This window comes from Opisthocomus hoazin, chromosome 3, assembly GCF_030867145.1.
Source record: "Opisthocomus hoazin isolate bOpiHoa1 chromosome 3, bOpiHoa1.hap1, whole genome shotgun sequence".
Lineage (NCBI taxonomy): Eukaryota > Metazoa > Chordata > Aves > Opisthocomiformes > Opisthocomidae > Opisthocomus > Opisthocomus hoazin.
This window is the reverse complement of record NC_134416.1, coordinates 108,011,298-108,028,436: the sequence shown is the minus strand read 5'-3', so window position 1 is coordinate 108,028,436 and position 17,139 is coordinate 108,011,298. Positions and strand designations below refer to the sequence as shown.

General features: G+C 44.3%; 1 protein-coding gene across 2 annotated transcripts in view; it reads left to right on the top strand.

The window, feature by feature from the left end:
* Nucleotides 1–6,380: 6,380 nt before the first annotated feature.
* The window catches only part of LOC104333480 (lymphocyte antigen 86), a 32,217-nt gene continuing 21,458 nt past the window's right edge, over nucleotides 6,381–17,139 (top strand). The window contains exon 1 of one of the 2 annotated variants that reach the window (XM_075417195.1): nucleotides 6,381–6,747. In XM_075417195.1, the coding sequence (XP_075273310.1) occupies nucleotides 6,627–6,747 (121 nt within the window). In that variant the 5' untranslated portion in view covers nucleotides 6,381–6,626. The remainder of the gene's footprint in view (nucleotides 6,748–17,139) is intronic. The other variant, XM_009938986.2, reaches the window with a different exon arrangement.

Sequence of the window (17,139 nt, the reverse complement as noted above, 5' to 3'; positions counted from 1 at the left end):
AGTACGTTATTTTCTACACCTGGCTGTCCCTTGTGCTGCTCTACTCTAAGCACAGAGCCATGGAGCAAGACCCTTGGGGTGGACTTGTTGGCAGATCAGTAGGGACTCAATATTCCTGCCCAATTCACTTTCTCATGTGACCTGAGCTTGACTTGGAACATGGATTTCCTACAGAGACAAGTTTGAGCAGTGCCAGGAATTTGAAGGCCAGGTGGTCTGCAAAGCTTTTCCCCAGACTCTGAGACTATTTCCTCACATCATTCTTCTCAGCCAGCAGGGAGCTCAGGCTGGGGTGCTCACAGAAACGGAGTCCTCAAAACCAATGCAATTGGCTCCTTCCCACCATCACCAATCCTCTGGATGAGACTGCAACAGAAGTGGGAGGAAAGATGAGCACGTTTCTGCTAGGAAATGAATTCAGGCAGGCTTTGACCAAGGCTGCTAGTGAAACTATTCTCTGCCAGAGGAAGCTAAAAAAAAAAAGAAAATCCCACTTTTTCATCTCAGCAACATCCAAACTGAGCTTAGCTAGTCCAAACTGTCATGTCCTTGCTAACTTAGAAAGCCATTATTTGCCTACCTGGAAGGGAAATCTATCATGCAAAGACAGATAGATAGGCTTTTCTGAAGAAAGCTATCCATAGCCACACTGGTCTTTTGGGACAAGAAGGTGCCTACATTAATTTTGTATCTCTGACAATCTGCATACTAGAAATACCTTGTTGCTCTGATCCATGCTGACTTCTACTAAGGAAACAGAAGATAGAATGAGCTGGAAGCTCTCCCAGATGATGCTTTCTGAATATCCATTGAGAAAAAGCAGCCTATCCTAATACACTACTTGCCCCTTCCCTAAGAAACTCATATTAAAGAAAGCAAGTTTGGCTTCCCGCGCAGGCACAATAGCATTGTTAGCTTTGTAATGTGATATCAGGTCAAGACCTGATGAACCAGGAAACTTTAGTCTGTGTCAGAGGCTGTAGACTACAGGCAGAGTTCTGAAACATTGCAACTCAGATAATTTTTTGAACATTTAATATATATCATAAAAGGAGAAAGTTCTTTCATTTTCTCCATACCACTGACTACTCCCTTTTCCCGAAAGCTTTAATTTTAAAAAGAGCCGTTGGAATTAGCAAGGTAGCTTAACATAGTAGTATGCTACTATTTAAGGTGTCAAAGTAATTGAAACTTGACCTGTGTAAATCCACGTAGGCTCACGCTGTACACAAACAGCACTGGTGTTTCAGGAGGAGCGAGTACCCCTGGAGCAGCAGGCCAGCCCCAGACAGCCTCAAAGGGCTGGTGCTCAGAGCATGTCAGGTCTCAAAGCTCAGCTTCACGGCACTCGGAGACAGCACAAAACAGCAGCCCTGTCTGCAAGTCCCGCTTGCGTCAGGTCTTGTCACTTCGCAGTAGTCTCAGACCCAGCTCTTGGTTTGGTCCTGGAGCACTCGCAGGGACAAGGGGCAACTGCTGGAGCTGGGTTCCCACCAAGCAGGCACTGTGCTGGCAGGGCTGGTGGGTCCCACACGCTTCCCCACCCCCTGGAAGGGAGAAGGCTCAAGGACCCACTGGTCTCTGTTCTCACGGCGCTGGCAGCGCAGCACTTCAAACACCCCCAGCACCGCAGGAACCTCAGAAAAAAACTCATCTCATCTGCAGCAGGAAAGGGTTGGTGGTGGCACATTAGCTTGTACTGCATTTCTAGGCCTTGTTTTTTAATTAAAATATTAAATACACTATTACTAGCACAGTAGGAAAAGTTTACTTTTATGGGGAGCGAAGGTATCTCATCTGAGAAGTCTCATCTATTTGCTGAGAAATTTTCACTAGCTGTCTTCTACTAGCAGGAGACCCACGCTGAGAAATATGAAGCAGAAAACTTTTGTTCAGAGAGAATCGCAAAAAAAAGGAAGATAAATCACTGAAGCTTATAATGTGAAGCTTTCTCTGTGGAAATATTGTATGATACAGGCGTACACAAAGACAAAGGCAAGAAAAAAGACATTATGGCTTGAAAGAAAGAACTTAAAGTTTGGCTAGGACTCACCTTATAGTGGACTTGCACAATAGAGTGGAAAAAAAAAAGTCTTTTATTTAAAGAAACTCTTAAGAGGAAACCTCATTGCTGAGATCAGGTGAAGCACTACCCAGGTCTACGTTTAAAAAAGTTTTGCAAACACAACTACTTGGCTAGGAGCACAGGAAAAACAATGTACCCATAACTATTTTGGCAAAAGCCATAGCGTAGGTGCAGTTGTATGAATGCAAGCAAGAGGCCCTGCTGGAGCACCGGGCCTCGTGACCAGCTAAACCTCTGCGGGGAACCCAGAGAGTAATTAAAACAATTCGAGGGCTGCAAGGGCAAGGATGCTATGTGAGCACAAAACAGAACATGAAAACACGTAGCTTTGTCGCTCTGGTATGCAGGCTACACCTCATATACGAAACTACATGCATTAATTGGAGGTAGGTAGAAGAATCAATGTTGAAGTAATTTGCCTTATAATTGTACAAAATCCCCCCCAAAAAAGCATTGCCAGCATGAAACAGATAATTGTAGGGGAGTTTTGGAATAGAGTCTTAGGAAGCTGCCTGTGTCTCAGCAACTGTATCGGTAATACCCCACAGAAGGCAAACATTGCCTGAGTAAAGGTGTTGGAACCATCAAATTTGAGTGCAGATGTAGCAGAATTCAGACAAGTGAGAAGAAAAAAAAAAAGAGATGAATGGGTTGTTTGCAGAGCATTAGGGTAAAGAAAGGGAGGTGGTAAAGGTAGGACAAAAAGGATGGGTCCTGCAACAGGAAGAAAAAAAAAAAAAAGGAGGAATAAGACAAAATCAGGTAAAGAAAAAGAGTGGAATCTTCCAAGGGTGCAGGCACCTACAAACAGCACTGAAGCTGCCTGTGCACCCAAGCCCACCAGGACGCTGACAGAACCCCTGCGCACAGCCCACACGACTCCATCAGCTCTGTGCCTGGAAGACTCAGTGGGGGTGAGTAAAGAGGGACAGACTTGCACTCTGGCACCAAGTAGTGTGGGTGGGAAGGCAGGCAGAATTATAATAAAATAGTTGGGTGTGATTTATAAGATCCGAGAATGAGAATTAGTTCTATATTTGGTTGTAACTGTGCAAAATGATACAATTGTAAATTAATGGTAACAGCATATCTGTTAATAGTATGTCTGTAATTAGGCTACTTCATAATGTCATTTGATCAATAGATGTTGCTGCCTTAAATCAGTTATGACTCAGTATTGACTGCAACCTAAAAGAGAATTGGACCCCGAAGTAACAAGGAATAAAAAAATGAAAGCCCAAAAAACCCAGCCCTCTTTATTGCTGTACTTTGCCCAAGAAGCTGGCGCTGGCTGTCGGTTACAGGTACGAGAGGCAAGCGGTACAAGCTGCTTGGTGGGGTGGGTGGGCACGTGATTTGCTGATACAGTTAGATCAGCATCTTGTATCAGCCAACCCAAGAAGTTAGAGACATTGATGGAAGATTTATCTAGCCTACTACTCTGCTATCCTTGTATCTTTTACTCTTCCCAATTTTATTACAGATGTAATAATGTTCTTGATAAGAAAGAGGCTTTTCTACTCTTTAATACTGCAGAAGCATCCAAACAAGGTGAAGAGTGCTCTAGATACATGAAGTCACTGCCCCTCTTCAGGTACATAGCTTTCTTTACAAGCATTTTTGAGCTGTGTATCTCCATGATCAAAGCCTTTGATCAAACAGATAAAGAAACACACTTATTGGACAGCTAAGCAACCTGCCAAAGCAGAGTTCCCACTGCCAGCACCGATACCACTTCGTTTAGATGTAGTTTCTCATCCCACAGGCTTTGGCTGTTTGAAGGGAAAGCAGTTCTCAGAACAGATGGAGTTGGTAATAAAGCTCTTTCTAGGAGATACAAGGATTACACAGGGAATGAAATGGTGAAACAGCGTCTGGAGTACGTGTTGTAAACTTGAACCACTCGAAGTAAAATTCCCTTCCCACTGAGAACAACACGGTGGGGGCAAAGTGGAAGCGTCAGCGCAGCTTTCCAAAACATTAGCTTTCATGGCTGCTTCCCCTTAGAACATTGGCTACCCAAAACCTACGAGACACACATTCCAAGCTCACATCACAAAAAGAAAAAAATAAATATCTTGTGACTTGTCATTTTGAGTCAGTGTCAGGAGCACTGCCAAAAAAGAGGATGAAGTAGCTTGCTCAAAAGAGCAAGAGAGTCTACACACCAGACAGGGAAGGGCTGCAGGCACTTGCTTGTGTATAGCAGAGATCCTGAGCTCATCTACAAAGCTGTATTTGGTTTCTGCCAGGTGACCTACCCCGGCCATCCTGCTTTCAGGGAAACAAGACAACTTGTATCCCAAAAGTCCAGCGTTGTTCCACTTTCCCAAGCTGTCTCCTTGTGCTTAGACTGAAATCTTTGCAAGGCAAGGCCCAGGCTCCTGGATATCTGCAGAGCAGCTACCAGAGGGCTTACGCAAAGACAAAAGACTGCTTTGAGTCAGCACTTGGAAAGCCAAGAGCACCGGCAACGCTGTTCCAACAGGATGAGGTATGCAGAGGGAAGGGGAGGCGAAGAACAAGCCCAGTGCCCAAATAAACAATTCTAGTCTAGACCAAGGCTCCATTTAACCCAGTAAACTGTTCCCAGCAGCATGGACAAGCAGGCATGCAGGGAAGAGTAAGAGCAGGACAAGCATGTATGGTATTTCTCCCATGAATTTTCCCAGCTTCCAATGACTTTCATCTCAGGAGAGATCCTGAGCCTGATTTAGTTTATTTAGTGATCTCCAGTGGGTCTCTGAAGTATTTGCCCTATCATTCATTTTGCTTTGTTTGTTGTTATTGAGCATTAAGCTGACATTTTAAATGAAGGACCATGATGATGTCATTCCTAGAAAAAATATGGAGTTTATGTTATATCCAATTTTCACTGTCTTTGTAGGCCTTAGTGGGAAGGGACTTCTGCTCTATATGGTTCTAGTTTAAATGCATCACAGTAATCGCAGACATTGTCTCACCTTACTATTCCCTTTGCAATTGCACTTGAATTTGTCAGCTATCAGCTGGGTACAACCAAAGTCCAGTCAAACCAGAAAAATCTGTAACCCAAACCTCTTTACGTGACTCGTACACGTTCCATGCCTAAGGACAGTTGCCTGCATTCTCACTCTGGACCTGGACATATAATTTACCATTACAATAGTATCCCAAAGCATGAAGCAAGCCTGAGCCTCACTAATCAAAGCAAGGTCTCTTGGATTGCATTGAATTGGCTTTTAACTGTAACACATCATAGTTGAAATCTTGGCCCCCTCCTTAGTCTATGGGATTACTTTTATTACCTTCGTTCAGGTCAGGATTCTGCCCGAGGAACAGCCCTACTGTTTAGCATTATTTCATAATTATCTTGTTAGGTGCTCTCCTGTTTGCTAAAGTGTGTAGGCTTTCTCCTCTTCAACTTCACTCAGCAAGAGAGCAAATGATACTTGCAGCCTTCAGAGCAAGAAAAACGAAGATGGCCAAAGTGAGCTTTTATCCAAACCTCCAGGCTGAAGACAAGGCAAAATTGGCTCTGCAGCATGACAGAAGACTGCTGCAGACATTTGCTTTAGGACTGAAATTAGCTTGTAGCTTTTTTCCAGTTCATGCTCTTGTCCAAAAGGTGGAAACTGCACTTTTTGGCAAGTGCAGTTTGAAATTCTATTCCAACCCTGGATCTCAAACCGCCTCAGAGAAGTTTACTGGAGATGAAGCAACCCTCCCTTCCTTTCCTTACTGATCATTCCTTGCCATCTGCAGCAGTCACTAACTTTTGCATAAAGCACAGCTTTAAAAAAAAAAAAGCTGGTGTGAATAACAAGTGCACAGGCATGACTAATGGGCATTTAAATAACTAGGAAGACAGAAGGAAAAAAATTAAGTCTAGGTTTATCTGATAGGAGTGTACTATTGAACAGTATGCCCAGAGAACTACTGAACAAAAAGAACAGAAATGTAGTATTTAGCATGGTCAGGCAGCAAGGATTCATTCCTAAAAGTTTCAAGACTTGTTTATTTGGCATAAGCTATATCAGACACCTCCCTTCCCTGCAGAAGACAGATTAGTTACCAAGAACAACATAGAAACCAAACTGTCCATCTTGCCAAATTTGGTCTGTGTGATGAAGACGGGGCGATTTGGATCGCAATATTTAGCCGTTCTGGCAGCGAAACAAGCCCGTCTGAAGCCTTGACCCAAATGCTTTGGCTACAAGAGAAGAAACTGGCAGCAAGAGAAAAACCAAACACTTTGCTGCGCTGTTCCAGCAGGCACCGAGGCAGGGCCGTGCCATGCAGTGAGTAGGTGCGATTAGCTCATTTGTCATGAGTTTAAACTAACACGAAACAGAAAGCAGAACTCTAAGCACACGGAAATATCATCTGCCAATCCTGATCAGCCTCTTGTTTATACCACATTGTGGTAAGCTAAGGCTGCATTGGCTCTCTTAACCCTTCTGCTAACGTAGCAACTCCTGTCTCCTCTGGAGCAAGGAAGGAACACCTCCCTCCACAGAGGGCTAGCGAGACAGAAGTAATCGTGCAAACTGCCACCACCATGAAGACGTCAAATGTTCTCGTTCTAACCTTAGTCCTGCTTTACAGCAATGCCAGCACAGAATGGCCTACGCACACAGTCTGCAAAGAGGACAACTTGGAAATATATTACAAAAGCTGTGGTGAGATTTTTTTTTTTTTAATTTCCACTTTCCTTTTAGGTGGGCAACAAAGTTGTTCTTAGGCAGCGAGATGCATATAAGCCAGGCAATGAATGGAAGGGTTACACTCCCAAGCCAGTACTGGGTTTTGCAGCTAGAATACTTTTAGTCCTTCAAATACAGTGGGTTTGGTTGGCATACACCCACAAATCTAACATTATTGAGATAGAAGACAATGATGAGAAAATAATATAACCTAATTCAGAATAATAAACAGCTGTCAAAAATCCAGTTCAGCATGAAAGAACTAGTATTTTTATCTTTAAGGTTTAAAAAAAAAAGAGGAAGACCCTAGATCTTTATTTTTAACCCCTGGGATGGCACAGACTCTTCAATGCACTGATCTGCTGTTCTCCTAATGTGTGGTGAGGCTGTGGTGATGGGCTTTCTGTCCTCCCACTTGGGGTGACAAGAGACCCAGGGTGACAGTGGGAAGGATTTGTGCTCTCCGCCACTGCCACCGTGCTTAGTGAGACTTCGGCAGCAGCACTTAATAGAGGCATTTCCCGGGGACCATAGGGTTTATTTGTTCTTTAAATCTGTAGAGAAGAAAGGGAGCAAGCTGCACTGGAATGACTGAAAATGAATTCACTGAATGGTGCCTGCTTTCCACCTCTCGCTTCGCTGGCCTTGTGCCTCTCCTATTGTGCTGATCTGCTTTACAACTGGGACAAAGGGAATTAGATTCACAGACGCCTCATTCATTTTCCGCACGTGATGTGAAAAGGGATTCGTGGCAAATGGGCACCCGAGAGTTTGTTTTTCCAATTCATCCTGACACAAAGGGCTTCCCAGGGGGCGTTTTCTCCCCTGTAGCTTTCATGCTGGTTTGCACACCCATTAAAATAAAGCCAGTAAGGGACAAGAGAAGTAAATAAATATTTGTAATGCTATTCTTTACTGACCTCCTCCCAGGGCATGAAGTCAGGCTTCGCATATTATAGATGGATATACTGCATTAGGAAAATATTTAATTAGATATTGAATATAAGCTTTGTTATTACCTTTATTTTGGTAAGAACTCATTGTATGAATTAGTTCTGTTCCTTCAACAGGTCTCAGCTAGCATGAAACGCCATGACAAAGGCACAGGCTACAGTTTGAGTCAATTCAAATGATGATGAAATTTGTCTGCTGGGCATGTGTTAGTCAAGCATTGCTTCTTACTATGCACACCACTGGCCTAGCTAACAAAAACGCATTTGTTTAGAGCTTGTGTCACTTATTTCGGTTTGCCACGCACCGAAAGGTAAGAGGTACACTCATTCAGGAGGAATTCACAGCTTGAGAAGCACAAGCCAGAGTTCATGCAGGTCAGGTCCCAACACAGTGATTTTCCATTCTCCTGGGCACAGCTATGGGAGATGGGAAGATCACACAGACATGGAAACAGTGCAAGAATTAAATCAGATTCTTATTTGAAGCTCAGTTCCTTGCTCCCTTACAGCTCTGACAGAATCAGTTGTGGCAACACCCACAGCTGCTGTCAGTGTTCTGCCCTGCCTTTTTCCACAGGCTACCACACCTGCAGCAGACCACGATGCACCATCTGCATCTCTGCTGACCCAGCTCATAGTACGGGGCTTGCATAAAGCAGAAAAATACAAGGTGTTTGGGGCTAAGCCCAAAAATCCACACATAGGGAGAATAAATCTGAATACACTAGTCTATTATTCCCCTCAGAGAAGGTACTGCTCTTACTGAGCTGACTGACAAGCTCACAGCAGTGCCAAAGGTGCCAATCACCCTTTCAGGAGAGGGAAAGCTTCATTTCACTGTAAACCACACCTAGATGGGCAGAAAGTAGTTTCCTTCTTTAGCTGCGCCCTGCCAATTGTTCTCACCCAGGAGGGAACAGACATGCTAGTGCCTGGGTTGGACAAGACCTTCTCCCAACAAACTTTCTCACGACAACTTTGTCGTGTCAGCAAGCAGAGTCAATGCTAGGCAACTGCCCGCGCGCTTTCGCTCTTTCAGGGGAAGGCTGCCCCATGTGTCCCTCCAGTCTGAGAAATCCCCAGGGTATTTCCTGCTCCACTGAAGACACCAGACTACAACATTTCTGGGACAGAGTGACCACAGTGAGGTATCTAGTATGAAGTCTTGGGTATAGGATTCCCTGTTGGCTTCAAGAGGGTCAGGATTTCACCTCCATTGTTGTTACTATAAGCTCTAGGATGTTATCAGTGACTCACAGTTGAATCAAGTAAAATTTTAAAAAGTCAAGAGAATTTTAGCCAAGTATTTCACAACTATTTCTGGAGCCGAATTCCCACTATCAACAGATTAATAGAGTTCAGTCTGAGCATTTAAAAAGGAGCTAAGTGTTCATTTTTACGTTGCGGTTTATGAGATCCTCTTCTATAATGCAGTAAAAAATTGACTGGAGCCAAAAATATGAGCTAATATAACTCTGGAAAGTGTAGCAGAGAAACTTAGGTGGATAACTGAAAAGCGTAGCAATCTTCTTTATCCAGGACCAAGCCCCAATTCCTTGTTGCAGGCCCTTGCCCTAGCTGCATCCTACTTCTATAATGGGAAAGATTACAGGCTTGCATCAAGCCTCCAGCCTCACTCAGCATTCTGGATCCTATAGAAAAGATCCCCATTCCCGTCCAGCCACATCAGGCTAAAACAGTCAGTAACCAGGACCCCAAGACATGCCTTAAAAGAAAGGGCTAGACAAGACCCTCGTGATCAATACAATGCACTGGTAAAAAAAGTTATCTAAAAGAAATCAAACAAAAATTCTCAGCAACAAGTCCACGGTGAGAAACTCCGGCTGAGAGATGGGTGGTGTAGAAGTAAACAGACAGCATGCTGTCTCCTCTATGGAACCACAGGAGACAGAACACCGAGACAGTCTATAAATAGCAAGACATTTCCCATCAGTGCCACTCTTCCTCTGAGGAAGAAGTGACAAAAATGAAGATTTCAAATGACCACAAATCACTCTAGAAACCTGGGCAGGAATCCAGAGATTAAAGCAGCACAGGTTAACATCTCCAACTGAGAAAAGAGAACCGTAATTGGCAAGTCTATGCAGAGACATGAAAAGAACCTGCTACACAAATGGCCGATTCTTATCCCTTTTAATTTCACAGTGATTTTTACAGTAATAATGCTTTCGATCTTTCCAGCCACATTTTTAAAAGGCAATCATCTGGGAAGGGAAAGGCGGGAAGGCAACAGTAGCAAAGTGCTCCGAGCAGATACCGGTGCTTTGAGAGTGTCAGGCATCCACCTCAAAGTGCAAAGTGCAATGCAGAGACTACAAAATCTACCTCCCTCCACACAGCTACCAGCACCCGCTTCTAGACTACACATAAGCCTAATTGTCTTACTTAGCCACGAAAATATTCTTACAATGGAGTGTTCAAATGGGGCCCTCTCCATAGGATACAGCAGGTGACTGCTGCTGCAGAAACATGAAAAAACATTTCCTAACTACTTTTACAGCTCTTTCTTGAGATGTTCGTTGGGCCTACATCAACAAATCAGTGTTTTAGAATGCCTGCTTTTGTTTCAACAAGCAAACCCAGACCAGTATGTTTGATGATTAATGAAGTTCTACATTCAGATTAGGAGCTGAGATTTCAGAGCTGCCTGAAACTCTAGATTTCTTGACAGTGCAGAAAAGGTTACTGATAAGACAGAAGGTTCTTTGAAAGGATCTGGAGAACATCAACCACTAAGGACTTTGTTTTCTGTGCACGGGAGTAATAACAGGGAATTTCAGGGAGATCTTCAGGAGAGTCAGAGTAGTAGTATTTGAAGATGACGTCTTGAGAAATATTCCCTAGACTTCATGAAAGACTGTTCAGACCACATGGGATTTTTCACTATCAGACAAACCCATTTCCCAAATCATGTCTGTCTATATCCTATTTCTTCTTTTTTCATCTGAATTCTGCAAGGTTAATAGCCATTAGCTGAAGTTTCAGGAGAAGGAGCAATCAATCAGTATTCATTTCAACCTCCAGAACCTAAATATAAAACTGACTGCACCCATTACAAGTTTTATATCTGCATATCTACAGATTTAAAAATAATGAAACATATTTAGGTATATTGGTAACCATTTGCTTTAATTAATGTCTTCTGCTAGACAAAGAAGCCAGCCTCTCTCGTCATCTAAAGAATTATTTTTACATGCCAATGCCTTGTCCTATACAGAGCAAAGCCAGACTGAACTTACGCCCACTGACCCCCATGACTGCTTGCATAGCTCCGTGTCACCCTTCAAGCAGGGACAGTTCTATAAAGATTTCTGCTGCCCTGGTACAGCAGGAGAGAGCAGCACTGCCCACTTCAGTATGAGCTTTCACTGGATTGAATTTACAGATAGAGAAATTCTCATTTGTATGGCTTTTCTTTAAACTTGTGAGCTGAGATTTGTATCTCCATTAAAATGGCCCCTTGAAGTCAACAGAGTTATTCTGGTGTAGAACCTGCTCTGGTCAGATAGTGCAGTACAGGGACCCTCCTGTTAAATTCTGCTTTGAGGGAACTTTTCAGTGGTTAAATTAAAAAAAAAAAAAAAAGAAAAAAGTGGAGACTAAGAGACTGGTCAGATTACAGTTTTCTGATGATTTTTCTGTCCATGCTGAATAGTTTCAGTCTTACTAGGGTCCCCCCCCTGCACACACTCAGCCCATCATATCTTTTCTCCTACATACTGAGAGATCAAATGCATTATTTCTTTTAAAATTCTCTTTTTCCTTTTTTAAATATAGACCTGTAACACCCATTCCTGCTCAGTCAGCAATACCAGTTTGTAAACAATCCTGCTAAATCGTCATCATTGCAGCACTAATTTTACAGCACATCACTTTGTTTTCTATGTCAGCCAATATTACCCGTCCTTTTTCTGCCCTGGCCACACACTTCATCCTTTAGTTGAAGGATACAAGTAATCCGATAGCTTCAGCTGGCAAAGCAAAGTCTGCAAAAAATCCTCACCTCATGCATCTTCAGGGCAAATGTTCATCTAGATACTTGTTATAAGAAGGTCCTTTTTCCATTATACTTTGGTTTTTTGGCAGACAGACTGAGCCAGATGCTTCTCTCGGACTTACTTATTTATCTCCCTCAAGCAGTCTCCAGCAATTGCTTCTGCTTCTAAATTATTTAAAGCTACATGACACCAACTCCCCTCTAATCTTTTGTTGCATAGATCGCTAATGGGCAAACAAAGAACTTAAGAATTTCACTTGAAAACACTTTTTTGTTTGCCCTGTCCAAGCCATCTTAGTGTCACAGCCTTGCTGCTACGCTCATCTGGTGTAGCTTACTTATTCCAGGGGGAAGGCCAGATGTTGACATGCATATTTCTGGCACCAGATAGTAACAAACTGGCTATCATCAGAATCAAAAGTAGCACAGATACAACTGCACTTGCAAATCTCCTTTTAAAATTTTGGTCCCTCCATGAATTAAAACTACCTCACCTATTTCATTCTCTGCTTCATTAGAGAAGATTAAAACTGTCTTGTGTGAACTCTTACAGTAGTTCTAATTTCATTTTCTCTCTTCTTTCAGAGACAGTATTTAATAAGATTTAAAATGTAAATGGTAAGAAGGAGCAGAGGTCAATTTCATACCTTCAAAGTACTCTGGCAAAAACATTAGGTTCTGCTTCTAGACCTTGAACCATTTAGCAAAATCAATGTTAGTGCTTTCACCGAGACTAGCAATGGAGAGAATTAACCTCAGCTGAAGTTTTCCCACTATGCTTGAAATTTTCCCATCTAATTCAGTTCTCAGATTTCCTCACAGTGCCCATTTCTTCACCAAATCAATGAAGGTCGTGCATCACGGACTGCAAAAGAGGGTTGTTTATGTTACAGCCCCTTCTGCTTATCTCCAGCTGCTAAATCTGAACTAGCAGACACATTTTCCACCTATTGACTTCTGTCACACCTGCAGTTGTTGTAGGCACTGAGTCACTAAGGCATCGCAAGCAGGAGGGGTAACAGACTGCAAGGCAAGCAAAGGAAAACACGTCTCCCCTTCAGAAACAAATAGGGGAGACAAGCCTAGAAAACTGTACATTGCACCGCAGTCAAGGAGTTCTGTGGGCAAGGTGGAACTGTCATTTGCTGCTGCATGCTGAATTTGAGTATTTCTAGAGGGAGCAGTCTAATGTATTACATACATGAGTCACAGCTTTGTTAACCTTATTGTTATATAACATTAATATATTAACAGTTTGATAAAAATTTGAGATTAGCTCCTGTATCAAAGTAGAAAATATCAAAGGGCACATTCACTGCATAAAGTCAGGAGCAAGAACAAACCATAGCTGCTCATAAGTGCTCCAGTGGAAAGCTTTCTGTTTAAGCATGTGAAGCATGGCTAGGCTCTCTCAACATTGCCACATCCCATCTAGAGCTGTCATCAAGGCCTCAGAATAGCTCTGGACCCTACAATGCCTGCAGTATACCAAAAATTAGAGGCAAGAGAGCAGGTTCTCACAGCACTATTGTGTGTTGGTGTCACCGCACGAACTTCAAGGAGGCTCATGGCAACCAAAAACTAGGGAGGAACAATGGCCATCAGGGACAAGATGCTCAAATACCCTGTACAGAACCACCACGCGCCAAACCCAAAACCTTTGATCTGTCCCAGATGCTGCTTTTAGACTGAGAGATTCCAGTTGCTAAAAGCTAGATTTCGAAGACTACCACAAATTAATTCAATGCACCAGTTTCTTCTTCACCTGAAGATGGATTGCTTCTGTCAAATGATCCAGAGGTGATCTGGCAGGTGGGAACCCAGCTAGCTTCTGCAGCAGAGGGAGCATGCCTTTCCAATTATAGCTTACTGCTACACTCCTGGGGTGGATTTCAACCCAACCTGGGAAAATGGGAACATTTAGCCCATTTATACGCTGCTGATTACTGTTCTGTATAATCAGCGGTAAAGCCTGCTGTCTCAGAGCATGGCATGTGTCTAACAGCAGGGCAGTTTCTAGTAACATTTGGTTCTATTTCTGACACAAGCCTGCAAGTCTGTTGTGAATCCCCAGTCATACTGGCAAGCACTGATGGCCAGGGGTCTGTCTCAAGTAGAGCAGTATAAAGAACAATAAAAAACCACGCACGCAGAGAGGAGAGACAGATCTGATTAGGAATACAGACAGTTACTGTATGCATCCTACTCACACAGCGCATGGTGTTTTCTTACCAAAAGAACAGAAGAACAAAGACTTTCTCTAATGCATTCCCTGCTGGGCCCAAATTAATGCAGTATTTTCTTGTTACACCGCTGAAGCCTGCCCTGCCTCCCTGTCTCTCTCAAGCTAACTAGGACAAATCAGGATTATCAAATACAGATCTGTATGTGCCATCTCTCAAAGGCAGCATCTTTCAGTTTTGCCTTCTTACACAGGCTTAGACAAACCTTTCTCATACCACATAAAGCACAGACCCCACCCCCCCCTTCCTAAATACCACCGCTGGCAAAAGCAAGGAAAGTCTCCATGAATCTTCAGACACCAGCCTCCCCTCGAGACCTGGCCAACAGCTCTAACAAGCTTGCTGTCAAGAAAGGCGATCTGGGCAGGAAGAAACTTTCCTCTATGGCCATGTAAGATTTATCAGAAAGGAAACAGAGTTATTCGCTCCCTTAGACATCTCCAAGCGCTTCCAAGTTGACAGTGTTGTTTGCAAAGGGGAATCCCCACAGTCTGCACCCCCCCCCAGACATTAAGGATACATGAACTATAATCTTCCCTACTCCTTCACCTCCGTGTCGCCTAAGCAAGCCAGAAACGTACAGGAGATAAAACATACCATGACTTCTGCAAAGGATACCAGAGTGCCTGTCCAAACTAGGCAAAAGCCCAGAGCTGGTCACATCTGAGGCAAGCGTCTTGGGATGCAGCATCCTCATGATAAACTAGACACAGCCAACATGAGTCTCACAACTGATTCTGCTCCTCTAGCAGAGGTTCACTCTGCTCCTCCCAGCCATGTCCAGACATGGAAGGGGCATGCACTGAAGGCAGACCCAAAGGGAAGTTCATTAAACCAAAGGTGCTCAGGGAAATCTAGACATACAACTGGAGAGCTGCTAATTCACCTGATGCTTCTTCCTCAGTACCTCATAAGTAGATTCCAGTGTCAAATACAACCTTGAGCATTCAGGTTAATTTATTTAAATAGACATTAAAGGGAAAATGTTGAGTGAATACACAAAGTCTGAAATCCCCAACAGTTCCTCATTCTTTCCCTCTCCTTACATCACCTTCAATGTTGTAAGGACTAATGACTTAATTTTATTAAGAGCTTTGAAGGTGAGGAGCGTTGGGTAATATTTAAATATGTTTCTTCCTTGTGCTAATTTCCAGCTCCTCTAGCACCTGCCTGTCCTTGTCTGACCCTAGCCAAGTGCAGCTATGTCTTTCCATTAAATTCTGTGGTTTATCTGCTCCTAAAAGTATTACTTTTGAAACACCCAAAGCTTACCGGTTTGGAGAGTCTTCTCACCACTGCAAGACTTACAGATGCAGACTCTTTCAAGCAAAGCTTGCCTGCTTGCTGCTTCTATTCACTCGTACCACTGATTATCATGCTCATATGGAAATGATGTGATTTTAGAGCAGATTCAGATGAGAGTCAAGCCAGTAGAGGATAGTTAACAAGATGGGGGGAGGGAGAGAGAAGAATAAAAGACAGAGGCTGCTGTACACCAGCCTAGCAAAATTCCTATAACAGGTGCTCCCCATCTGGCCACGCAGTTTCTGTAATGCCCAGTTAGTCATCTAGCAGCTCAGGCTCTGAGGGACACAGCCATAGTGGGTTAGCATATTATCATCCCCAGCTGTCTGCTTCATCTTCCTGCTGGAGCTCATCTCCCAGAGCACGGAAGGCTGCAGGGGATAAGGGCAGCCCCAGCTCACAGTCCTCACACACCCGTGTTCAGCAGGAGCATGAGCTGGTGGCCCCACAACTGCAGTGACTGAGGCATGAAAACATGTTCCCATCTGTTGTCCCTGTTACTGGCATAATAATCTCCATCAAAGGTACAAGGCTTTCAGCCAGGACCATCACCTAGATACACCACTGTAAATATATCTGAGCCAATTTCCCTACGAACCTTCTGCTGAGAACAAGAGTAGGAAAAGAAACTCTAGGAAGAAAAGTTCAGGAACTCGTCTGAGCTTCTAGGCTGTACCATGCACGTCTGCTCAGCCTCCTAGAAAAACCCAGCCAAATTCACTGCTGCGAGCGCCTCGCGACAGCGAGCCAGGCTGAAGTCTTGCACTTTGGTGCCACTACAGCTCGTACGCAAGGGAAGTCACATATCAAGCCAATACAGCAATGAATCTCCACGAGGGCACTTGGGTAAGGGAGAAACGGGGGGTGGGGTGCATGTGGTCAGCTGGCACTATGCCGTGTAAGGGGCAAGATGCCAGGTGCACCCCCAAATTTCCCTCTCACAAAGCAGGATTGCACCACAGAAGCCAGTCTTCAGCGAGAGCTGTACATTCAGTGCTAGATACAGCTGCGAGCTCAGCATCAGCCCCAGCACCAAGTTCAAATAACAGGTCTAAGATCTTAACAGTGCATTAATCATTAATCAGCAGTGCGCCCTGGCTGCCAAGAAAGCCAATGGGATCCTGGGGTGCATCAAGAAGAGTGTGGGCAGCAGGACGAGGGAGGTTCTCCTCCCCCTCTACACTGCCCTGGTGAGGCCCCATCTGGAGTACTGTGTCCAGTTCTGGGCTCCCCAGTTCAAGAAAGATGAGGAGCTACTGGAGAGAGTCCAGCGGAGGGCTACGAGGATGATGAGGGGACTGGAACATCTCCCCTACGAGGAGAGGCTGAGGGAGCTGGGCTTGTTCAGCCTGGAGAAGAGAAGGCTGCGAGGGGACCTTAGAAATGCTTATAAATGTCTGCAGGGTGGGGGTCAGGAGGATGGGGCCAGCCTCTTTGCAGTGGTGCCCAGTGACAGGACAGGGGGCAATGGGCACAAACTGAGGCACAGGAAGTTCCAGCTGAACACGAGGAAGAACTTCTTCCATCTGAGGGTGACGGAGCACTGGCCCAGGCTGCCCAGGGAGGCTGTGGAGTCTCCTTCTCTGGAGATATTCCAGACCTGCCTGGACAAGGTCCTGTGCAGCCGGCTCTGGGTGACCCTGCTTCGGCAGGAGGGTTGGACTGGGTGACCACAGAGGTCCCTTCCAACCCCGACCATTCTGTGATTGATTGTTTACAAAAACCGAAGACTTGCCCCTTTCTCAGAGCAGTTGCCTGAAAGATTTAGAACTGCAGAGAGAAACTTCAGGCAAAATCCTGCTCCCAGGCACCTTTGTGCTAGCTGTAAATATGTTGCTGCCCAAGCCCT